The 24,709-nt window shown below is 32.9% G+C and overlaps 2 protein-coding genes across 2 annotated transcripts in view; one reads left to right on the forward strand and one right to left on the reverse strand.

Moving 5' to 3' along the window:
- LOC105347871 (integrator complex subunit 4) overlaps positions 1-24,709 on the reverse strand; it is a gene marked incomplete in the record, with an annotated part of 69,018 nt that overhangs the window by 28,246 nt on the left and 16,063 nt on the right.
- On the forward strand, positions 5,640-21,202 carry LOC105335273 (cytochrome P450 1A1). Its single transcript, XM_034473953.2, has 8 exons — positions 5,640-5,944; positions 11,144-11,389; positions 12,302-12,504; positions 12,649-12,895; positions 13,020-13,215; positions 15,340-15,495; positions 17,655-17,759; positions 17,961-21,202. Exons 1-8 carry the CDS (start codon positions 5,930-5,932, stop codon positions 18,281-18,283), a joined length of 1,491 nt encoding a protein of 496 aa, XP_034329844.2. The 5' UTR covers positions 5,640-5,929; the 3' UTR covers positions 18,284-21,202.

The raw sequence follows: 24,709 nt of genomic DNA on the forward strand, positions 1-24,709 counted from the left end.
TGAATTTATTTCCCCTTTTATGTAGTAAAAATTGATATTAGTTTTGTTTAAATTCCGTTTCGTTTCGTTTCGATTTTTGGTTTCGTTTCGTTTGATTTCGTTTCGTTTCGTTTGATTTTGTTTCGTTTCGATTGGTTTCGTTTCGTTTCGTTTCGATTTCGTTTCGCACTTTACAGGCGCCCGTTTTAAAAACAAGACTTGAATTTTCATGAACTACTTTCCGCGAAATGGGGATTGAATATATAACGCTTGTTGCAAAATTCAAGGCAGCAACTGTTGAACTTTTTTCTACTAGACAGACATATTTTTGTTTATAGCCGCTTACAAAATTTGGTCGCTCTCTAATGCTAATCTTTACCACACAATATGCACAAAGACACACCAAAAGAGCCCGGCTTTCAGTACTTCAGTACTTTGATATTGACTATGAAGTTTTTTAAAAATCAAATAATGACTATATTGACAAAAGAATACTTGCTATGTTGAATTAGTAAGACTGGTGTCTACTGAATACTGACTAAGGTGGGTCAAACTGACTATAATGACTAATATACTTGCTTGTTTAGCTAGGGCTATGATTGAGGACTGCAAGTCAGTCCTCTCCGGAACAGCTTTTCCAAGTACACACAGACTGTGAATCAGTTCGGCTTTAACTTTATGGGACTCTAAAAAAAAAAAAAAAACCTATTAAATAAAAACCAAAAATAGAAAACCTAAATAAAAACCATTTAAAGAACCATGAAAAGAACTATTTCAAAACAACCCAATTAAGTTCTAAGTGACACTGAGTAGTAATGTTATTTCATTGAGTACACTCTTTAAAATAGAAGCCTATTCTTTGCTTTGGTAAGATAATGCTCTACAACTGAAAGCAGAGAAAGTTTTTCTTATCATGGTGATCATTGAATTACAGGTAAAAATATACCTTACGGTCACTTATAATTGAATCGACATTGACAAGCATAGCCTTGAATTTTCCTCTTTTGTCTGAATTAAAATAAAAGTTTTGGAAAGAAAGAAAAAACATTCCAAAAGGAGATAATTTTAGAGCTTATTCTGTATTTAAAGCTCAACCAAGTTTAATACACATGTACTTCAGCTTGTGATAGGTTCACACCGAGAAATTTTTTGACTTGGTGCCGATTAAACCCTCTACATATTTCCAAACACAACCACGGGCCACTGGTTTTTGAGGCCAAAGTGGGATCATGCGGGCTGCAGTCGGCATTTCATCAGCCGCTGCCAACCTCTTTTCTTGTCGGCTGACCAATTTTGTGGCCTTCAGGCCAAGGTATAATTAATTTTTTCTGTGTCTGTGGCCGATTTCTTCAGTTGAAACAATCATAGTCATTATTACAATGATATATACATTATTCAAAGAACTACCGGTATATATGATATGAGTCAAATTCGGCCCCCATAATTTGAATTTTTTTTAAGTGTTTCAAATACGTTAAATTGTTATGTTTTCTTAAATAAGAATTTATATAAGATATATTTTTCATCTATTTGTTTGATTTAGTTGCACTCACTGGCAGTATATGACATCAGAAGTAATGCTATATTTATAATTCTATCAAAATCAGTCAAAAATTGGGATTTTTCTTATTGTTTTTCGAATGGGAAATATAGAGTGCTGTTTTGAACAAGCAAAATCTTTTTGTCACTTATTAGTCTTGAATAGATACATCTCTAATGAAAATATTTTGTTTGTTCAAGGATGCACTCAATACTTTCTGAAAGAGAAACTGCTTAAAAACAAGACGTTTTATGCTAAAACCAAGAAAACTACTTTGTACAGATATATATATATATATTGGCCATGCAAAGGTGTAAAATGCATGTCAATGATGTTTAAAGATAGCATATAATTCCAAGAAAGGTAATTAAATCAGATTTTCCTGTAAATACGCAGTTCTTTTTCAACTACAAAAAATAAAATAGGATCATGAACTCCTTGACGGGTTACGCACATTGTACTCAGGAGCACTGCGGAAGAAATACATCTGGTAAGTTACCCATGTAAACTGATTGGATGAATTTCTTCAGCTGCTATAATTCTCATTATAAGCCCCCCCCCCAATGAATCATCAAAGAAAGATTATTTTTGTCCTTATAAATTTACATCTCTCTCTAAATGCCTCTGAAACTACGCATTTTAAGTGAAATAAAAATGCAAAAATTATTGCATCTGTCTATGAATAAGTTACTAGAAGGCATGGCAGAGACAATTTTTGAATTTTTTTGACCTATATACATGTATCTTTCTGTCTGTCGTTAGTCAGTGCAAACTATTTCTTTATAAATGTTAATTGTTTACAGTTTTGATGGGAAAAGCTTCGTTAACCTCAAATGTTCATCACTGAACAATCTAAACATTTTATATTTCATTATAATAATAGATATTTGAAAATAAGAATTCAATTTATATTCAATAAATGCAACAATTATCATGAATTTTGACTTTGAACTTTGTTTGGTTCAGCAATCCTAAAAAAGTAGATTACTGGTAAACAAAAAAAAAATGAACTGAAAATTCATATAGTCTTTTCATGATTTAATTTATAACTGTATTCATAAATATATTCATTGTCACTCTGCTACTAATTATTTATACTTTTCTTAATTTGATCATTGATTTTTTGATTAAAAATAAAAATGGAAAGGAAAATCATGTAAGCTTGATCCATTTAAACAAGTTACAGATTTCTGTGTGCATTGACATATAAATTAAAACATTCAATCTAAATCAGAATTAGGATATAGTTTTAACCATTAATAGAGAAATAATACATGTTGCTGTATTACAGTTATACAAAAACAAGAGGCCCATGGGCCACATCGCTCACCTGAGGAACAATAGGTATGATAAAATCAGCTAAATGGAGTCATAATACAAACTATCTGGACAATGTACAATTTATAATACATGTAGATCCTGTATAAATAAAATCCATTTTCCCCTGGATATTCTTATGTTTATAATCATTAGTCCCTTTTCTAACAGGATGATTTTATAGTCATATCATATGTTGAGTATTGCAGTTCTCAAAAATATCCTTAACAATAGTTTATATATGGGATATAAACCAACATCAAACTCTGAACCTTCTTGTGAGGCCAAAGAATTGTCCTGGGGCCAAAGTCTTAACAATTATAAAGAATCATCTGGCTGATTAGTTTCTAAGAAGAAGATTTTTAAAGATTTACTCTATATATTCCTTTGTTAAACTTTGACCCCCTATTGTGGCCCCACCCTACCCCTGGGGATCATGATTTTCACAACTTTGAATCTACACTACCAGAGGATGCTTCCACGCAAGTTTCAGCTTTCCTGGCTGATTACTTTCTGAGAAGAAGATTTTTAAAGATTTACTCTATATATTCCTTTGTTAAACTTCGACCCCCCCCCCGTTGTGGCCCCACCCTACCCGGGGGTCATGATTTTCACAACTGTGAATCTACACTACCAGAGGATGCTTCCACGCAAGTTTCAGCTTTCCTGGCTGATTACTTTCTGAGAAGAAGATTTTTAAAGATTTACTCTATATATTCCTTTGTTAAACTTCGACCCCCCCCCCCCCCCCCCCCGTTGTGGCCCCACCCTACCCGGGGGTCATGATTTTCACAACTGTGAATCTACACTACCTGAGGATGCTTTCACACAAGTTTCAGCTTTCCTGGTCATATGGTTCATGAGAAGAAGATTTTTGAAAATTTCTCGAAAATTTTCATAAATTCCTAATTTTCTCCTTTTGCAAAAGGGCGTGGTCCTTAATTTTCACAACTTTGAATCCCCTTAGGCTCAGGATGCTTTGTGCAAAGTTTGGTTGAAAATGGCCCAGTGGTTCTTGAGAAGATTTTGAAAATATGAAAAGTTTACAGACAGACGGACAGACAGACGGACGACAGACAAAATGTGATCAGAATAGCTCACTTGAGCTTTCAGCTCAGGTGAGCTAACAATATCAAAAGTATTTCTCACCAAAAGCCAAAAAAACTTTTCTAAAGGAAATGTTTAGGATACGTATCTACCAAGGCAAATAAAATACTGGTAATTCTTTAACAATCAATAAGGGGAATTAATATACGTACATCATAAGGCAGGATTTATTCCACATGCAGTTAACAATTACTGAATATATGTATTGATCGAGTTCAAAGTTTTACACATTGTATAATCTGGATTTATGTTTCAATGAGTAATACATGTACATCTACCGTATTCATTTCAAAATTATACATACATCTTTCTACTTGGTCAGGGCCAAAAACCATTAAATTCCTTCTTGTTGTGACTAAACATAGGCCTTCAATATTCATATGTTAGCTCATCCACAAAAACGAAGTGAATTAATCAGTCCTGATAATTTATATCATGATGTAAAAGTTATTCCACGTGCAGTAGCACATGTTGGAGAATTAACGTGTTTCTTTCTGTAAACAAAAATGTGCAATTATATAACATGTTTGAGTTTTTAGAGTACATATTATACATATATTACATGGCATCGAGGGCGACATACCAGAATATTTGCCCCGAGGTGGCAGGAAAGCCCTGGAGTGTTATGTCGCCCGATGCCAAAGGCAGAGGGCGACATAACACTCCAGGGCTTTCCTGTCACCGAGGGACAAATATTCTGGTATTGTCGCCCGAGAAGACATGTAATATATGTTATATAACATTTTTAAACAAATCAAAGTCGGGTTATGAACATATTTATTTAATTCACAAGGCAGAGGCAAATATTTTTAAAACACTCACGCTTGAGTTTATCACTTTTTTCGTATTTGCCGAATTTTTTTCATCAATTAAACTATCGAGTTCATCTGAATTTAGATGAACAAACCGCAGACGTTGGCCTGACATGTTTAAAATTCGCGGATCTGTTTACGTTTGCTTAGCAACTGGCTCGTTGAATTTCAAACCCGACGTAATTAATATGCAGAATTCTTGCACGCGATGGTGATATTACAGTTTCGTGAGGGCAATATAACTATTTCCTGTGAAATATAACTGTTTCCGGGAGGGCAATATAACTGTTTCCGGTGTGATTCAGCAATTTTCGGGGCATAGTAATAAAATTATCTCATTTGTGACATAACGAGAAAACTTATTCAAAAATGGTATATAAATTTACGTATACTCTCTCATGCACTGTCGCATATATTAGCTTGATTGACAGATCAAAAAGGCAAAAAGGGAAATCCACATCATGCAATTTTGAAAATTAAAAAATAAATTATTTCCCTTTTCAAATCTTGCAACAAAAATTAAAAATAATTGAACACCAGCCTGCTGCAATAAAAAAAGACTTACTGATTGAGTCCGAAAATATGAAAATTTTACATTAATAACATAGACAACTTATTGGCCTTCAGCTCTCGGGAGTTAAAATTGAGGATAAAAAATTCTCTCGCATAAATTTATTATCAAGTTAATATCAACATTGAAAATTTGTAGCACTGTTTTGATAGAGTGGGCGAATCTTCTTAATATATAACCTAGATCAATGAATATCTACCTTTAATCTGTGTTTTACATGATTCGCTTCTAATAGTCAATATTATTAAAAGGCTGCATGCTTTCAGTCAGCTAGTACTTGTAAAGGTGACAGAATTGTGTCAGGATTTTCATGGCTATTGAGGAGTACCTAGAGGGTTTCATAAGACTCTGCTGTCCACAATCTAGGACATATCAGCAAGCTTTCCACATGTGCTGGTACATGTCTGTCAGAAAATTAGTTCAAAAGTGCAGAGAGAAATGGTTGGGAAGTTGAGCCCCTTAGCACAAGATTCCGGGACACTGGTTCTCAATTCTGTATTAAAACTGCAGTGAACAACATTGCTTGGCTTATTAAAGATTTGATTTCTTTCCAGTGACAGCATATAACATATAACACGATGTGAGGGATTTTTTTTTTTCAAAATGGTTTTCACTGTGGTAAGATTCTTGAAATCAATTTTAAAACTACTCTTTCTTTATTTCTAACGATCTAAAAAATCAAAAGTCGATAATAAAGAAAATTACATTATTATTAATTATAACTTAAGTATCGATAATCAAAAACTCTTCTAAATAAATAGCATCAATGTTTTATAAGCAACTAATGTAAAATAAAATCTACAAGGAAATTAAAGTTTCAAATTCAAAATTTATCCAAAACATTGCATGAAGAAATGAGAATTTTTTTTAATCAAAATTTTTCAAAAAATATTACCGTACTCTTAAGTGCACCATCGAAAATTAAATAATCTACGGTATTCTGAGGAAGACATACTCTCTTAATGCGATGAATACATTCTCCTATAAACTTGACTGCTTCAAACAAATAATAATTTCAAAGAACAATAATTAAAAACAGCATAAACAGATATATTCATGCATAACAATTAATGCCAAGGAAAATCATAATATTAAAAAAACAAAACATCAACTTAATTTGTATGCAAGTACACATATAAGACACTGCCTGTGACATATCTTCATAAACTCCTCTTTTATCATACATGTAAAAAGAACAAAATGAAACTATCCAAGCCAATTTTTGAAACAAATATAATGCAACACATCTTTTGCAAAAACAAACTTTATGATGATATATATATATAGTCTGAAATGTTTTTTTTTTAAACATGATCAAGGCATGATGTTGCTATTATATTGTAGTTCTAAAATTGTTTGAGTAAAAAAAACCTAGAAAAGTGGAAAAAATAATTTTCCTATAAATTCATACATGAATTTACTATACTTACAGGTATTTTTATATAAATTTTAATGTAATGTTTGAAAGCAGTAAATTATGCAGTATTCAGTGTGGGAAACAAAAAAAATAATTTAAAAAAAAAAATATTTTGATAGTTCTTAAAGGTACAGTACATGTAAAATTATGAAATAAATTTCAATTTTTTTTTCCTTTTTGGGTAATTTTTTTTTTCATTTTTTTAATTTTACAATATTAGTAAAAGGAGTAGGTTCACTGAAAATTCATAAAATTTTTAACAATAATTTCCTTTCAGTCAAAGTAAGATATTAGTAACCATATTACTGAAAGTATGCAATTACGGTAGTTTAATAAGGTGGTATGGAACACCTCCATGATTTAACGTACTATTTATGGAAATAAACAATAAAACCATATTTTTCTTAAACCTCCATGGAATTGGTAAATTTTGCTCAGAATAGCATAACCTTTCTAATTCTAAAACAAAATGACTTTTCAGAGAATGTTAGTGTAAGTTATTGATAAAGATTGCAAGAGAGAGTTTCCGATAAGTACCCGTTAATATTTTTGTAAAATTGAGAGTTGCTGTACTTGAAAGCTTAATTTTAAAAGTTTGACCTTTCCAAAAAAAATTTAAAATGTTTTTTTTTGGTGAAATACTGTAAAATTTGAAAGTTATAAATCGGTGAAAGTACTATACCATAATTATTATGTTAAATACATATTTATACATGTATCGACAGATGTCCCATACCACCTTAAGGAATATATAAGTGGAATATAAGTGCTTATATATATTTTCTTTCCATCTTCATGTCCGCAAGTTCCTATACAACAATTTAACACACAAACACGCCAACACATGCACACAATTAGCAATGCTTTATCCCCTCTGCAACAATCTGCATGAGGGTATGAAAAATGCAGGTCCAGAAAATTTTTTCTGTGGGGTCTTTGACGGTTATTTGAGTTTGCCAGGAGGGGTCTGAGGCATATTTTGGGTAATTTTATAATATAGTCTAAAAAAATTTGAACTTTGCAAGAGGGTGTGTGTGTCTGGATTCCCCTGAGCCCCCCTCTAGCTCTGCGCATGATTTTGATAGCACTAAAACTGGTAATTAAAGCAGAATATCATGATATAATTCTGAATTACAGATATGAATGGAAGTACATAAATTAGACAAGCTTAAAACTCACACATATTGCAAGCTTGTAGGTTTTAACCAATTAAACAACTGAACCTTGTATACTAGCTGTGTAAAAAAACATAAATTAATTACAGCTCTATAAGGTTCAAAGTCCTGTATGTTAATATATAATGACAATGAAGGCGTGGGATACTGTGTCGATCCCCATCCCTCCTTAAATAGCTAAACACTTCCCACATATTCATCAAATATGGATTTACAGTAACCGTGACAAAGAGTTAAATTCAGGTCATAATTTTCTTGTTGACATTTATGGTTTCTCTTTGGCAAGTTAAAAAATATATATATATGTAGAAGGACTCAGTGAAAATCTCATTAATTCAGTTTTAATTATCAAGGAATGTCAAAAACTTGCTGAACAAAAATATAATATTTAATTTATCAAAACTAATTGCTACACAAATCTACATCCATTGAGTATATATAATTGTTTTAAAACTGCTGAGCAATTGTTGTTCATATTGTTGTTAATAACAGAACCAAATCTATAGATCAATCCAGTTCAAAGTGATGTGTTCCATGTATATGTATGTATGAATATAAAACTGCCTCCTTTAACATTTAGCACAGGTCAATGTATCAAGAGACGTTTACCTTTCAATTGATGAATAATGGTTACATTGTATTAAATAGTGTATTATTTTATGCCTTTGATAGCCTACCGTTTTCTTGGAATCATCTATCAAAGAACACAATGCATCAACTGATGTACCTGTCAGAATAATTCCAATAGTTGTTATCGATAATTCAATTTCAGTTTACATTAACTTCTATATTTGGCACTGCCTTTAATGTAGTGCTAATTTATCACTCGCCCTAATTTTTTTTGCAACCAATGCTTAAGAATTTCATTTCCAAAGGAAGCATTTTAGTATACCAGAATAACTGCATTACATTTCTAAAACTCACACATGTCTGCATGGGTACAATTTAGAATATTTCTCCTACAAAGCAGATATTTTTCCCATATATAGCCAAAAAAATCTGAAAACATACTTCATGATTTGCCAACATTAATAATTTGAAATTAAAAAAAAAATTACTAGTACTGTTCAAATTACTAATCACATGTACTAATAACTGCCTTCAACAATCAAACGAAATAATTCTGCTCAAAGTAGGCGGACATATGTGAAATTGGTTTACATTGTGTAATGTATAGATGTGAAACTCAAACTAGGGCATGAAGATAAGTTAGTTTTAGATAATGCAGTGTGTGTAAACTAAAAAAATCAGCCCAACATGTGAACAGAAGTCACCATTCAAGAATTTAGTAATTCATGTAAAAATAAACAAACCAATGGAGATTGTGAGTTAGATCTTGAATATTCACTATTAATAAATTAATAATTAAATCTTGAATATTAAAATCTTCAATTTTGGAATGCATTTAAATTTTTTAAATAAATTAAAAAATTTTAATTTTATTATATAAACTTCCCAAGTATTGAAAATATTAAAACCTCCAAAAAAGACTTTCGGAATTTCCTTCTTTTATTTTGGAATGCATTTATTTAAACAATAAAATGCTTTCTTTGGTGATTCATGTTGGATGTGAAGGTGGCAACATTTCAGGAAAAAATACATGACCTGCGTTAGTGGGTTAATTATGTAATTTTTTTTGCGATGATAACTACTTTCATAACCCACATTGGAAAGTTTTTTTTTTGTTATATATATTTACATTCTACTGGTTTTTTTTTTTCTTTATATTCGGTGATCCTTAAGGCCTTCAAATGTATAACAACCCAATCACAGCATGCATATTAATTTACATGTATACCGGTAATTTACATAAGTAGTTTCCAAACATTGATATCTATGTTATCGGTTTAAAAATATAATGTAGTTGATTCTATTATTTAAAACAAAATTTCAAAAGTTATTTTTATGAATTATATTTTTAAGGCTCGATCATCTCAACAGTCTAGACTAAGTAAAAACCAGTGTAAAATGGTTTTAGAAACAGCTGTTCTTGCTGTTACTAATTTACTCCCTATGTAATCTGCAATTTATATAAATTTATTTAATAAATCAATACATTTCACCAATAAGGGAATGTAAATATATGCATTAAATGATTTATTTTTGATGTCTTTGTACCAACAACTGCCATCAGTTGAGCAGACAAATTAAAAAACGTTCATAAATTAGCGCATTATGAAAATTTGTACGCACACATTGCTGCAGCTATGAGACTGTATTTTTCAAAAAAATAATGATTCAATGCTTAAATTTACATTTTATTTTACCTCTTGTCTTGTCTGCAAATATGATTTATACCTTAAAATTCCTATTTTATTCTATGGGCAAGTTCATATCAATGGAAGAGCCGCTGTAACAGCTATAAGCGTGCGTGAACTTTGATTTTTGCATGTGACGTTGCAGTTTCACCCGACTTGAGACGGGTGTAAATAAAATGTGGAGTCCCAATGCAATTCTTGTTAACTTTACAAGTGCACCGATAGATCTTTGAACAAAATAATGTAAAGTTTAATGAGGTAAATGAATAAATTATTTGTCAAAATCCCTCTTTCTTAATATTCTATTGGTATGAATAAATGGTTTTCAGCTCAATATCAATTAATATTAATTGATTTTCAAGTTGCAAAGCATTGGTAAAACAGTATAATTTTAAAATTTGTTTAACAAAGGAAATAAATTTGTTATCCAGGTCCTATCCAGGGTGTTCGGGGATTTACCTCTAAATGCAACAATAACAACAACAATGACAGGAACAATATATTCCGTACACCATTGATTGGACCTGGATAACTAATATTATAGCGTTCAATGTTTGTGACGTCACAATAAAATTCGTCATTCGAGTACCCTGTGTGTGTTACAACTGCCGTAGCTTTCAAAACACTTTACAAGCAAAAAATGTAAACTGTTTAAAACTTAGAAGAAAAACATACTTTCAAAACTTGATTTGTATATTTTAATGATTATATATATATATATATATATATATATATATATATATATATATATATATTTGCTTGAAAGTCAAAATGGTAACTATATAAACAATCTATTATGAAATTAAATTATTTTCGTTGGTTGGAAATATCTATTATTTGATTGCCATCCTAAAAAATAACTGATGAAACTAAATTTCAAATATAAAGACTATCTTAATTTAATCTTAATTAAAAAAAACCTATGACGAAAACTAATGCTCATTGGGTCACTTCATTTTCCCCCTAGATATTGGTCATCCTAGTGCTATGCCTCCTGTTTTATGCTGTGTTGGAGGACTTGTACCTCTTCAAGTTCAAAAGACTACCCCCTGGACCACTCTCCTTGCCCGTCATTGGGGGATTGCACCTATTGGGGAGAGAACCATACAAAAGTGTCCTCAAAATGAGTGCCAAATACGGAGACTTATTTAGCCTGAGACTTGGAATGCGTGAGCGGGTTGTATATGTGGTAGATCCAGAAATAATGAAACAGGTATTTTTTTTTAGTGTTTTTAACATAAATATTTCCAAGTATAAATGGACTGTTTGTTGTAATTAAAATGATATTTTAACTTAAAATATCAAAATTTCTTTGGATTCATTAGAAGTATAACTTTTATATAACCAATTTTTAAACTGATCTGTACTTCAATTCTGATAATTATAATAACCATAATTTGAAAACTGGATTAAAACTGCATGTTTTAATGCAAATTAAAGTAGAAGAAGAACAATAAGGGGATTGATTCTATATTAAACAATTGATTTCTTTTCGTGATTGATCTAATCAAGAAATTCAATACATATTAAGGAATCACCGTGATGGATCCTCATAGGTTTCAGAAGGTGTTATTGGTGTGTCTGTTGGTGTGCTATAAAAAGGCAACAGTATAGCTAACACCTTTATTAGTGAGACTAAATCAACACACAAACACACGTACATCATGTACAACCCTATTTTCCTTAATGTGCCTACAAAATACTTTTTATCGTGTTGCTGAATGGAGGGACTTTTTACCCCTGTCAACATTATCGCCATATTAAGGAGACATCCCAAGGTCTAAAAAAACAGTTTGACGTTTGCATACTTAACCTACATTGAATATGGGGCATGACCTGTAGTTCCCTGTATTAAGTGGCCCAGAGTACATTAGGAAATTCATTCATGGCAACAATGCAAACATCTTGTCCAGCTTACATCCCTCACATAATGAAAGCGTATACTATCCAATAATATAAATTGTTCTTCTCTGTGTCTAGTATGTTTGCATTCTTATTCAGGCACAGCAATAAAGTAAACACCTAGTTCATCTTTGTCCCTCACAGTATGAAAGAGAATCCAATAAACACATATTTAAAAAAAAATTATTTCTTGGTATATAATGTGTTAACATTCTTATTCCAGCTTTTCAGCTCCCCGTATCTCGCTGATCGACCCGAAATCCCGTTCTTTGACATCATCTCACAAGACGGCCATGGAATTGGATCTCGACCCTACGATTTCATCTGGAAACTGCACACCAGGATTGTTCATTCTAGCATCAGTAAAGTCATTCAGACCCAATTGGATGATATGCTTCACAACTCCTTAGATCACTTGTTTAAAATGTACTAGAAAACTTGAAAAAATAATTCTTTAATTGGGTTCAATACCTGTATCAATTTATGTTTGGCTCTTCCATATCCCTTACAGTAATTCAATTAAACCATAAAGAGATTCATTAAAAAATTTTATTTTCGTGTTTCCTATAGACTTGATGACACGTGCGGTAACCCCTATGCACCAGAAGAAAGTATTCCCACCATTATTCTGATGGTCATGGGCAGTTCCATATTTGGACATAAATACAGCTCCGTGCATGACCCGCGGCTGAGGCTTATTATATGGCTGAATGACCAGACTACCAGCGGTCTTAATCCCTTTAATCCAATTAATATGATACCTGGATTAAAATACATCAGCTTACCTTTTTTCCCAAATTACAGGGACCTTAACCAGGTACATATGTACCAAACTTTTGCACAAACTTCATTCATGACAACTTTCCACCCTGCATTTAAATCATTAAACAGAACCTGATAATACTTCATATGTACATGTAACCCCCTATTTACTATTCAAGGCCAAAGACAAAATGCTTGCGGAGGAATTTGAGCGCCATTGGGCAAATTTTGATGGTAATCTGCGAGACATTATGGATACGGTCATAAAAGAACTGAAAAGTGATGAAGATGGCATGAAGTTAAGACAGGAACAAGGGAAGGACTTCCTACAACCCAAGGGTCTCCTTATGTCTCTGTTTACATTGATAGTTGCAGGTAAAATGAAAAAAAAGTTAGCAAGCTCACATACTCCATGCTCCCCAATTACTGTAAACCAATTTTTATTCGAGTTGACTTTATTTTGGATTTACTGCCAATAAACTGGTTCGCGAAGACTAATGTTCGCGACCAAGCCTTATTCAGACCTCTATTGTTATAAAAACTATATAGACAAAGGACTGGTTCGCGGCGAGAAATATTCGCGACGACAAGGCTCTCGCTAACCTCGTAAAAAATTTCTCGTACGCGAGTATAACTTCTATAACTTCCTATATAAACCCAAGGAATTTATATATCGGCATTAAATTGCGAGAAGCACTCATTGCGGATTTTGAAATCTCGCCATTATTTTCTGAGAGTTGGGAACTATAAGAAATGTGGATAAATGTTCTGCGTTCGCAATTTTATATTTTTGCAATTTTATACAAAATGGCGGGATCATGGAATTAAGTACTCGCGTAATGTAAGGAATTTACAGTACATATTCCCACACATTGTATTCCCACCAGCACTTATTATAACCCAACACAGTTTTACCACCACTTCATCAAACTATAATTAAAGGATACATAATATGAACAAATTCCTACCAACACAGATATATAATTATAACCTAATAAGCTAGCACAAATCAGAACCTTTATCATTTTAAAAACTTTTAAAAATCCACAGATCATACTTAATATTAACGCATTTAGTGATAATGGTGCCGATCAGCTCAATATGAAAAAAAAAACCCATTCACATAGGCTGTTCAGTTCATGGTCATTTTGTTTCACATACAGATGAATAAGATCAAATCTTTGTCAAGTGATAATAAAACTAGGTCAGCCTATCCTAAGCATGATGTACTATTTTATCAGAGATTTTCAAAACAAGAGGCTCGTATTGTTTGTCAACTATGAATTTTTTAAAATTTGCATCACGAGAAAATTTACAATGACTTGCTTCATTGTCTGCAATTACGTCGATTTTCCGTATACTAGACAAATTCTCATAAATTGAAAATTAGATTCTCTCATGAGTGACATTTGCTTGTTAGTTTGTAATATATTTCGTGTACAGTGGTATAATATATAGATCAAATCGTGAGTTTGGAGCATACAATATATATAAAGCCTTTCAGACTATTTTAGCAGCGAGGTTTTTCTTTTGCCATCCAAAGATTGAATATTCGTTGGAATTTTTGCATTCCCCCTTATATATATCTAAAATATATGCTTCATCATAATGTGAAATGGTACAACAAATTTGTACTTTCCTTCACAAACAACAGCATGTCAGCATATTTTTTTTTATAAAAGATGAATTATTTCTGAGTTTTTAATTCTATGCATTACCTGGAGGAAAAAAAACCTTTTGTTTTCAATCTTGGGATTCACAATATCTTTAGTCTCCAAAAGATGTAAATAGGCAATATTTTAAAACTCCTATATAAAATATACCCAAACATTTCGGTTTCTTGTCATGCACTACTTAATTTGATCCCATACACACAAGCAGTAGCTTTCATTATCTTTTTTCATTATATATTCACTTCAAAAAAAAAATTTTTTAAAATATTTCGAATAAATTACTGTAAAATATTTATTGCAAGCCCCAGGTGAAATGTCACAATGAGTTTCAAAAATAAGGTTAAAAGTTATGCAGATTTTACACAATTTTACATATATTGAATGCATTCTTTATCCTTTTCTGCTTGATATAATTTTGTTTTTCGATAAAGTGTCATCCTATTCTAACTTTGGATCATTTTATTTTTTGTAACCAATTGATAGTTAAAAATTTTCATTGATTTGTAAGGATCGATTGGGAAAATGGAAAATAAATGTATATAGATTTGTATCAAAATTATTTAGTGTCATTCTGAAACATTCCACAAATACCGGTATTGTTTCATTCAATTGTTCATCTACAGTATTTAAAATTGAATATTTTAATCACAAATAAGTACTTGAATGAAAGGTTTTACAACCCAATTAGGAATTTCTTTAATTTGGATCCATGCAGGCATTAAATTGACTTTGCACTGTGGTAATTAAAAATTAAATTACCGTATGTTAATGTATTTCTACCAACTTTTCATTAAACATGATTATTTTAATTTTGTGTGTGTTTTAGGACAGCAGACTTTGGCCGTTAATCTTCTCTGGTTGCTGCTTTACCTGGCTAAGCATCAGGACTGTCAGGAAAAAATCTACAGGGAGCTTAGAAATAACACGGTGGGCCCTGAAGATTTCGTGCACATTGAAAACAAAGACATGTTTCCCTACACAAGTGAGTCCAAATCACAACTTCTCCATCCTTTCCGACAGGCTCAGAAAAACACCACAAATGTAATACATTTGACATGTCCATGACAACCCCCCTTTTCATAAAACTTGATAAAAATACAACACATTTTACAATCTATCTTGTCAGCAAATACAATCTTCCACTGACTTATTTTAATAGGATGCGACTCCATTTTGTATAAAACTCTAACATCCGGTAATGTTAATACATATGTACATTTAAGGTGTTTTTCTGAGCTTGTCAGAAAGGCCCAAAAAGTTGTGATTGAACTGAGTCCTAGCTATCTTAATCCATTTAGATCCATATTCTTCAAATGTCTTTAGTAAGAAAATTTAATTATAGCATTTTAAATAGGGAAAAAGATGGACAAAATAAAATACATGTACTATGAACTCAATAGTTATTAGTCTCAAGAACTTTAAAGGGACTTTTACATAATTTAGAATCAAATTTTTTGAAATTTATTTCTTTATTATTTAATATGATTAGAACGGTCAATATAGATGTTTTAAATGCTTTCTTGAAATTGAAATTCAAATATAGAGTTACACAGGTTAGAGTTCTTTGTTTTGTAAACAAAGCTTGAGTTCCGTTGTTGTTTACGCATGTGTATCTAAGGAATAAGACATCATTCTTTGACTATTATGAGGTGATAATTTTGGTCGACGCTTGGTCAAATCGCCTCATTTTATTCAAAGAATGATTCTTTATTACATGTTTTTATATCTCTCTTAGCAAACTGTACAATTTTAAATAAGAATATCAGCATATTCATGTGATTTTCGTTTCTTTTATACAAACCCTGTTTAACGAAGCCCTAGCTAACTATATGTCATTTGAATTTATCTGGCTGTACATTTCAAAATCGATTTGTATAGTCGTATCACAGACAAAGTGAAAGATGCAGTGAGATCCCAAAGGACTCCGAGAGGTCTCCGTGCAAGCGCAGTTGACTTATCACTGTGCCTACACTGCGATTAGCTGCGTTCCTTGAGCGCACGAACGGAGCCTTTCATGGAGCTGTTGGAAACCTTAAGGCGTTGTCACTGCGACTTTACTACGCTTCTATGGCGTGTTTATCAGAACGCCGAGCCACGGCACGTACTTTGTGTATGTTCAAAGTGCGCGCCGTTGCATGGCATTCTAAAATGTTCTAAGCGATCCCAACGCAACGAACGAAGATGCCGTTGCATTGTTACGGTGCTGTAGGAGACTCTACTGCGTTTACATTGGCATTTTACATTATTTAAGGAAGCAGCGGGATCGCTGTGAGGATGCAGCTCTGGTGTGACAGGGGTTTAAAAGGAACAGTATTTTGTGAAAGAAATGGCAATTTATCTTTGTACTTTTCATTATACGTAAACAACTACATGTATAAGCTTTACATGACAACAATTTCTTTCCTCTTTATTTTGCTTGTAACATATGACTACTAACATTCAAATTTTGCTGAATCATTCAAGATGAACAAATAAATCATTTTATACATAGAAATTAAGGAAAAAAAATTCATCCACAATCGTGACTAAGGTATCTTTAAAGCATGAAAAGAGTTTGCTGATGGACAAAGAGTTTCTGAGGATCGTCAAATAAGATAGCATCTGTGCAAGAAAACAGACCATGACAAAGCCATTGATGCTTTGTGAAATAACCTCAGCCAAGAGTCAACGAAATATAGGTTAACACAACATAGCAATTTTACCACCATCCCATTTTAGGGCATGCCACCTAAACGCACTTGTGTTGTAGGCTTAATGCTGAAATGTTCATACTACTTTTATTCCATCGATGATGACACCCCCCCCCCCATCTGAATAAGAAAACAGAGCATGACAAAGCCATTGATGCTTTGTGAAATGTAAATAATCTCAGGCAAGAGTCAACAAAAAATAGGTTAACAACATGTAGCAATTTTACCACCATCCCATTCTTAGTGCAAATTATATGCCACCTATATACACTTGTGTTGTAAGTTTTATGCTCAAATGTTCATATTAACTTTACTACACCAATGACGACCCCCTCCCCCTTTTCCCAATGCCATGTAATATTCATGATGCAGTATCTTAATTCATGTAATTTAGCACATAGAATGAGGCATTTATTCAGTACAAGTTGTATTATAGATTTATACATTTCAGCTGCTTTTTATATGGAGACATTGAGATTTGTCACTTCAGCACACCTGGGAGTCCCTAGAACTGCCTCTGCAGACATACCTATCCGAGGGTACAACATTCCTAAAGGTATACACTCAATCAATTACACCTGCTCTACATCATAATTGCTTGGTTTGGAAGGGGGACGGTGGAGGATGTTGGGGGGTTCAAAGTAAATGTTAACAATATAAGGACTGCTACTCTATGTATATGTATTTTAAATATTTCTGTAAATATTTTCCATTAAAGAGTTTTTTAAAAAATAGGTTGTTTAATTGTGTCCAACAGGTACAACAGTTTTCTCCAATACTTGGAGTATGAGTCGGAATGCCAAGTACTGGTCAAATCCCGACGTGTTTCTCCCTGAGAGATTTCTGAACATTAACAACAAAGACTCCCTCAGCATTCCCGGCTTCTACATTTTTGGGTATGGTCGACGCCCATGTACGGGACATCAGATGGGCAGAACCTGTCTGTTCTCGTTTCTTAGCAACATTGTCAACAAATTTCACGTATCACTTCCGGATGGGGAGTACCCAGACATGAAAGGAACTGCAAACCTGTTCATTGAGCCACCAAAGTACAAGTTGTTATTCAAAAAGAGATACTAACTTACTCAATAGCTACGAGGGTTGTTGGAAAAAATTGCTGACAAAGTGATTTACGGAGAAATTACTGTGTACTTTGTAGGATGCCGTATATATTATTTAATTACTGTGTACTTTGTAGGATGCCATATATATTATTTAATGACTGTCAATTGAGAATACCTATGCAAAAAATCGTATGAATTTAATAGTTCATTCAAAATATACAGCCATTTTCACTCTGCATGAATTAGATTTACAGAGCGCCATTTCATATTTCCATGACGTCATGTGACGTCTAACAACTGAAAGGCTTTCCTGTTACTATTTTTCAAAGTAAACACCTTTCATTTCCACAAACTTTTTGTGTCATTTAACCCATCCATAAAATGCACCTTCATACCATTATTTGTCAAGATTTTGCATAATGTCTTATGTGGCAAATCATAGATCATTTAGCTCAGAAAATCTCTGTCTGCAGTTTTAATAATTAAATCAAATTCCATAAGAGCAGGATCTGGATTGTATTGAGAGGAGGGGAGGGAGGTGGGGGTTCCAGAAAGAGCTCAAAATATCAGTCCTTCCATCTTTAAACATCCGAGTCCATTTGTAAACCATTGTCTTAGACATATGTGGGCCAATCAAGCAGCATCTAAGAACCTTTTGGTCTTATCAGAGATTTCCCCGCCTGCATAAAAAAATGAAGGCCCGGTGCTCCACGATGTCCTTTCACTTTAACGTTTTTGACAAATTTTCATGTGCAGATCGTACATATTCGGCAATAAAATGGTCAGAAATTCTTCATTGATTGAAATTTTTTAAAAATGAACTTCATAAGTAGTTTTAATGTCATATGAAATATCGTTAATTTTTATGAGTTTAATGGTTTCTTAATAAGGAAAAAATGCATACAAAATATAAAAAATTCAAAAACTGACATGCTCCATGGATCATATCTCTATCATAATGATTAAGCTGTATATTTTTTGTGGTAAATTTCTTTAAAAAATCTAAATCTTTACATATTTAGATATCACGGCAATTTTTAATCTAATAGGTTTCATTGGTGTCATGCAAATAGTCCGCACACAATCGGACTTGTCTGCAAACTTTTCTAACAATCCGCGTATATACCGGTATTTCCACACACAACCCCAAAAAAGTTTCGAGCTTAATTTTCAGGTTGATACTGAGCACTAACGTATGTGATGAGTCATTAGCTGAATGTAACGTATTGTAACTGTTCAAGCTCTGAACCACAAAATGGTTGAACAAAAAGCATGTCTTACTTGAACTGAACCACAAAAGGTGAACATAAAATAATCTCCACTATCTATATAGATTGTCCTGTTAACGTATGTCACATACATGATTAATGTTTTTTCTACAAAGTGTTGTCTTACTTGTATTGTAGTTTTTGATTAGAAACATTTTAACAAGAGCTTGGACTTTGGGTAGTTGTGTCAAACAGCAATGCGCCGTAAGCCTGTCTATTTCATTGCTGAACACTCAGTCATTGTGGCTCTTTGAAATCAACAAGATTTGTCTGCTTTTTGAGCTAAGACTACGCAATCTATGCATATTTCATTCGAAACCAGCATCATTTTTTACCTGTTTTGATGCAAGAAATAGATAGTAATGTCCTACTGAAAGTCCAAGGCCTTGTTAAAATAGTTCTATTCATACCATATATTAATCAATGCAATTTTACAATACAAACACACATTTTTTTTTTATTTTTGCTTTTGAATTTAAGCATTTACTTTGATATATCATAGAAAAAAAAGGTTGTATTTTCCCACCTATTAATTAAGTGTCCATGAGTTCAGATAGAAATTGAAGATATATGTTATGAAAAATATATATATGTTGTTTGTGTCTCACTGTTTTCCAATAATACATAAAATCATTACCCCAACAATTGTTTACATAGAAAATATCAAACTGCATTCATGCAAAGAATTCAGAAATATCTGCTAGTTATGTATGTAACATAATTATGTTTTTTTACAATGATATTGTAATTTCGTTATAAATCCATTAACAATTACTGTACTATTAAATACCTCTTTTGCAGAACAAATTCAAGTACATGGTGAAATATTCATGTAACAGCGATTGTCTGATGGACGTCATAAAATTAATTACCAACTAAAACTTCACCAAACTACATCAATTTGCCCTGCAAAAGAGCAGCGTTCCATGTATCGTGCAAATATTTATTTCAATTTCAATGCAACATACTTGTGCAATATGATAATGATTTAATTCAATTAGTTTTTATTTGCATGGTATTTCAACAGGATTAATACAGGATAACCTATTCATTTTCTTTTTTACTTCATTATTACCGGTATTTAAAGCGCCTTAGCCACCCACCCACTCACGTTTTTTGCAAAGTTAGACATAAATAAAATCCTTTTTTTTTGTGTGATTGTCAATTAAGATTTTTGATAAGTCTAGCCCCCCCCCCCCTTTCAGTTTGCTTTCGACGCCACTGGGAATACACCACACCTAACCAACTAACCAAAGTTTAAGTTTACAGATGGTCTACTGATATATATACTGATATTGTACTGTTGCCATGCTTTTGTGTGTCCAATTGTATTCATTTTATATTAGTTAGAGAAAGTTACATTGTTTAATCTGCATGAACAATGCATTGTATACAAGCACATTACTGTGCATATTATAATGCCCAGATTTTTGGGTTTTATTTCCTTTATACAGTATTTTTATTTGGAGGTCGGTTTTTTTTATTTTATTCTTGTTTGACTTTTGTTTTCCCCCTTTAATCAAATGAATTTATGCTTATATTATAATATACACAATTTTTTAAATTGTTACTTGTTAATCAAGATGAGATGTAAAACTTATTAAACATTCAATGTAAATATTACATATAGGAATCTATTAAATTGTTCTATCTGGCCTTATGAATATGTTTTCATTGTTGACATTACTCACAGGCCCTGGAAGTTATTGTAAAGATACTGTATGTGCATGAATTAATATTATACATTCACATACAATATATTTACAATAACTTCTAGTGCCCATTACATTAGTGAAGACAGTATGACAGTTGGGTTAGAGTGTTTGTGATATAAAAAAAATCATTCTAACTGACAAGAGGTATGTATGTAAATGTATGATTTTAAATATCATTTACATGCAGTCACACAGTCATGCTAAATGCATAACATTTACAAGACATAGTTTAATAACAAATTTAAATGCTATTATAGGCATGAAAAGGGAAATAACTACCACAGCTTTATGTTGAAGAAAATCAAAAACATTGCAATATTCTCTTGTCAATGTGCATAAAAAATTTTGTGCTGATACAGATTTTTTTTTTCCTTAAAGTCAAGGGGATTCCAAGCCTATCTATATAAAATTTTAACTGATATCACAAAAAATCTTAAATTCATCTATTTTCATCTCATCTATGATCGACAGATACATTACTGACCACAAATTTACATTGCCTTTAGCCCTTGACCATGCTAAACATTCCAACTCATATCACAAGTCAATGCCCATATATACCTCCCATGATTGAGATAGCAACAACAGCCCTCAAAAAAGAAATTAGAACATTTTATAACCAGAATAAAATACATTTATCAGACAAAAACATCACCTTAGAACAATTCACACACTGAACACCACAATAACTTAAAACTGTTATCAGATACTAAGTATAAAATAACTTAAATCCAGTTATTTTCGTAATGATCTAATATTTCGGTTTTTCCATGATCATTTTACTGGTAATACATGTATCCAGAAATACAATACGCAGAAATTGTATCCATTATTGTTTAATTGTTAAACTTTTTAAATTGCATCGACAAAAAATGAAAATAAATATCAATTTATCTGGCACCTTATTGTCATAAATTTTGTGATACATAAACCAATCAGATATGGTATCAAAAAAATGCCAATTTGTCAAACAAACAATTTTTCTAGACATACTAAGTGATAGATGATAACATGAAGTGTGAGAATCAAAAATATATATAATAAAATTACTTACTTTCGCTCTTGAGTAAAATTCTGACATCCTCCACTAGATTTTCTGCACTAAAATGAGGGACCATTCCCAGATTTCCTAGAAGCTGTGCGATTTTCCTCCGGACCAGAGCCTCTTTCTCCTGCTGGAAATGTTCGATGAGTTCCTGTATCACACTCTGGGGAATCTGGTCACCTTCCACCAGGCTCTCCTCAAACTTCAGCAGCTGTTGCAATGCCTGCTGGGAGCTGGACACTCCTAGAAGATTTACCTGAACTTCTTTTGTTGGAGGTTTCTGCACCAGTTTCAGCTTCTTAATCGGCTTTGGCTCCTCCTGAGATGAATTCAGTTATAGGAGTCATGTAAATTTATGCATACAGTTTTATGATTAAAATTTCTCTGTTAAACTATTATTATCTAACTCATTTTAAAAAATATTGGGACTTTAACAATAAATATACATCAATGGTCGAATTACAGGACAATGAGGACATACTACTACATGTAAATAATGAATATTGAATTTTAAATTACCATCACCTGGATAACAAGAGGCCCATGGGCCACATCGCTCACCTGAGGAACAATGGGTATGATAAAATCAGCTTAATGAAGTCATAATACAAACAATCTGGACAATGTACAATAAAACATGTAGATCCTGTAAAAATAAAATCCATTTTCCCCCCTGGATATTCTTATGTTTATAATTATTAGTCCCTTTTCTAACAGGATGATTTTATAGTCATATCACATGTTGAGTATTGCAGTCCTCAAAAAGATCCTTTACAATTGTTTATATATGGGATATTAAGCTACATCTAACTCTGAACCTTCTTGTGAGGCCGAAGAACTGTCCTGGAGCCAAAGTCTTAACAATTATAAAGAATCATCTGGCTGATTAGTTTCTGAGAAGAAGATTTTAAAAGATTTACTCTATATATTCCTTTGTAAAACTTTAACACCCCCCCCCCCCAATGTGGCCTCACCCTACCCCAAGGGATCATGTTTTCACAACTTTGAATCTACACTACCTGAGGATACTTCAACACAAGTTTCAGCTTTCCTGGCTGTTTAGTTTCTGAGAAGAAGATTTTTAAAGATTTACTCTATATATTCCTATGTATAACTTCGACCCCCCCATTGTGCCTCACCCTACCCCCAGGGATCATGAATTTCACAACTTTGAATCTACACTGCCTGAGGATGCTTCCACACGAGTTTCAGCTTTCCTGGCTGATTAGTTTCTGAGAAGAAGATTTTCAAAGATTTACTCTATATATTCCTATGTTAAACTTCGACCCCCCATTGTGGCCCCACCCTACCCCTGGGGGTCATGATTTTCACAACTTTGAATCTACACTGCCTGAGGATGCTTCCACACAAGTTTCAGCTTTCCTGGCTGATTAGTTTCTGAGAAGAAGAATTTTAAAGATTTACTCTATATATTCCTATGTAAAACTTCGACCCTCCATTGTGCCCCACCCTACCCCCAGGGATCATGATTTTCACAACTTTGAATCTGCACTACCTGAGGATGCTTTCACATAAGTTTCAGTTTTCCTGGCTGATTAGTTTCTGAGAAGAAGATTTTTAAAGAGTTACTCTATATATTCCTATGTAAAACTTCGACCACCCCATTGTGGCCCCACCCTACCCCTGGGGGACATGATTTTCACAACTTTGAATCTACACTGCCTGAGGATGCTTCCACACAAGTTTCAGCTTTCCTGGCTGATTAGTTTCTGAGAAGAAGAATTTTAAAGATTTACTCTATATATTCCTATGTAAAACTTCGACCCTCCATTGTGCCCCACCCTACCCCCAGGGATCATGATTTTCACAACTTTGAATCTGCACTACCTGAGGATGCTTCCACATAAGTTTCAGCTTTCCTGGCTGATTAGTTTCTGAGAAGAAGATTTTCAAAGATTTACTCTATATTGCTATGTAAAACTTTAACACCCCCCCCCCAATGTGGCCTCACCCTACCCCCAGGGATCATGATTTTCTCAACTTTGAATCTACACTGCCTGAGGATGCTTCCACACAAGTTTCAGCTTTCTTGGCTGATTAGTTTCTGAGAAGAATTTTAAAGATTTACTCTATATATTCCTTTGTAAAACTTTGACCCTCCATTGTGCCCCACCCTACCCCCAGGGATCATGACTTTCACAACTTTGAATCTGCACTACCTGAGGATGCTTCCACATAAGTTTCGGCTTTCCTGGCTGATTAGTTTCTGAGAAGAAGATTTTTAAAGATTTACTCTATATATTCCTATGTAAAACTTCGACCCCCCATTGTGCCCCACCCTACCCCCAGGGATCATGAATTTCACAACGTTGAATCTACACTGCCTGAGGATGCTTCCACACGAGTTTCAGCTTTCCTGGCTGATAAGTTTCTGAGAAGAAGATTTTTAAAGA

This window comes from Magallana gigas, chromosome 8 (assembly GCF_963853765.1).
Source record: "Magallana gigas chromosome 8, xbMagGiga1.1, whole genome shotgun sequence".
NCBI classification, from domain to species: Eukaryota; Metazoa; Mollusca; class Bivalvia; order Ostreida; family Ostreidae; genus Magallana; species Magallana gigas.

Coding starts and splice junctions, on each gene's coding strand:
- LOC105335273 (XM_034473953.2), top strand. Junction 11,390..12,301: donor ATCCAGAAATAATGAAACAG/GTATTTTTTTTT, acceptor TTCTTATTCCAG/CTTTTCAGCTCCCCGTATCT. Junction 12,505..12,648: donor TTAGATCACTTGTTTAAAAT/GTACTAGAAAAC, acceptor TGTTTCCTATAG/ACTTGATGACACGTGCGGTA.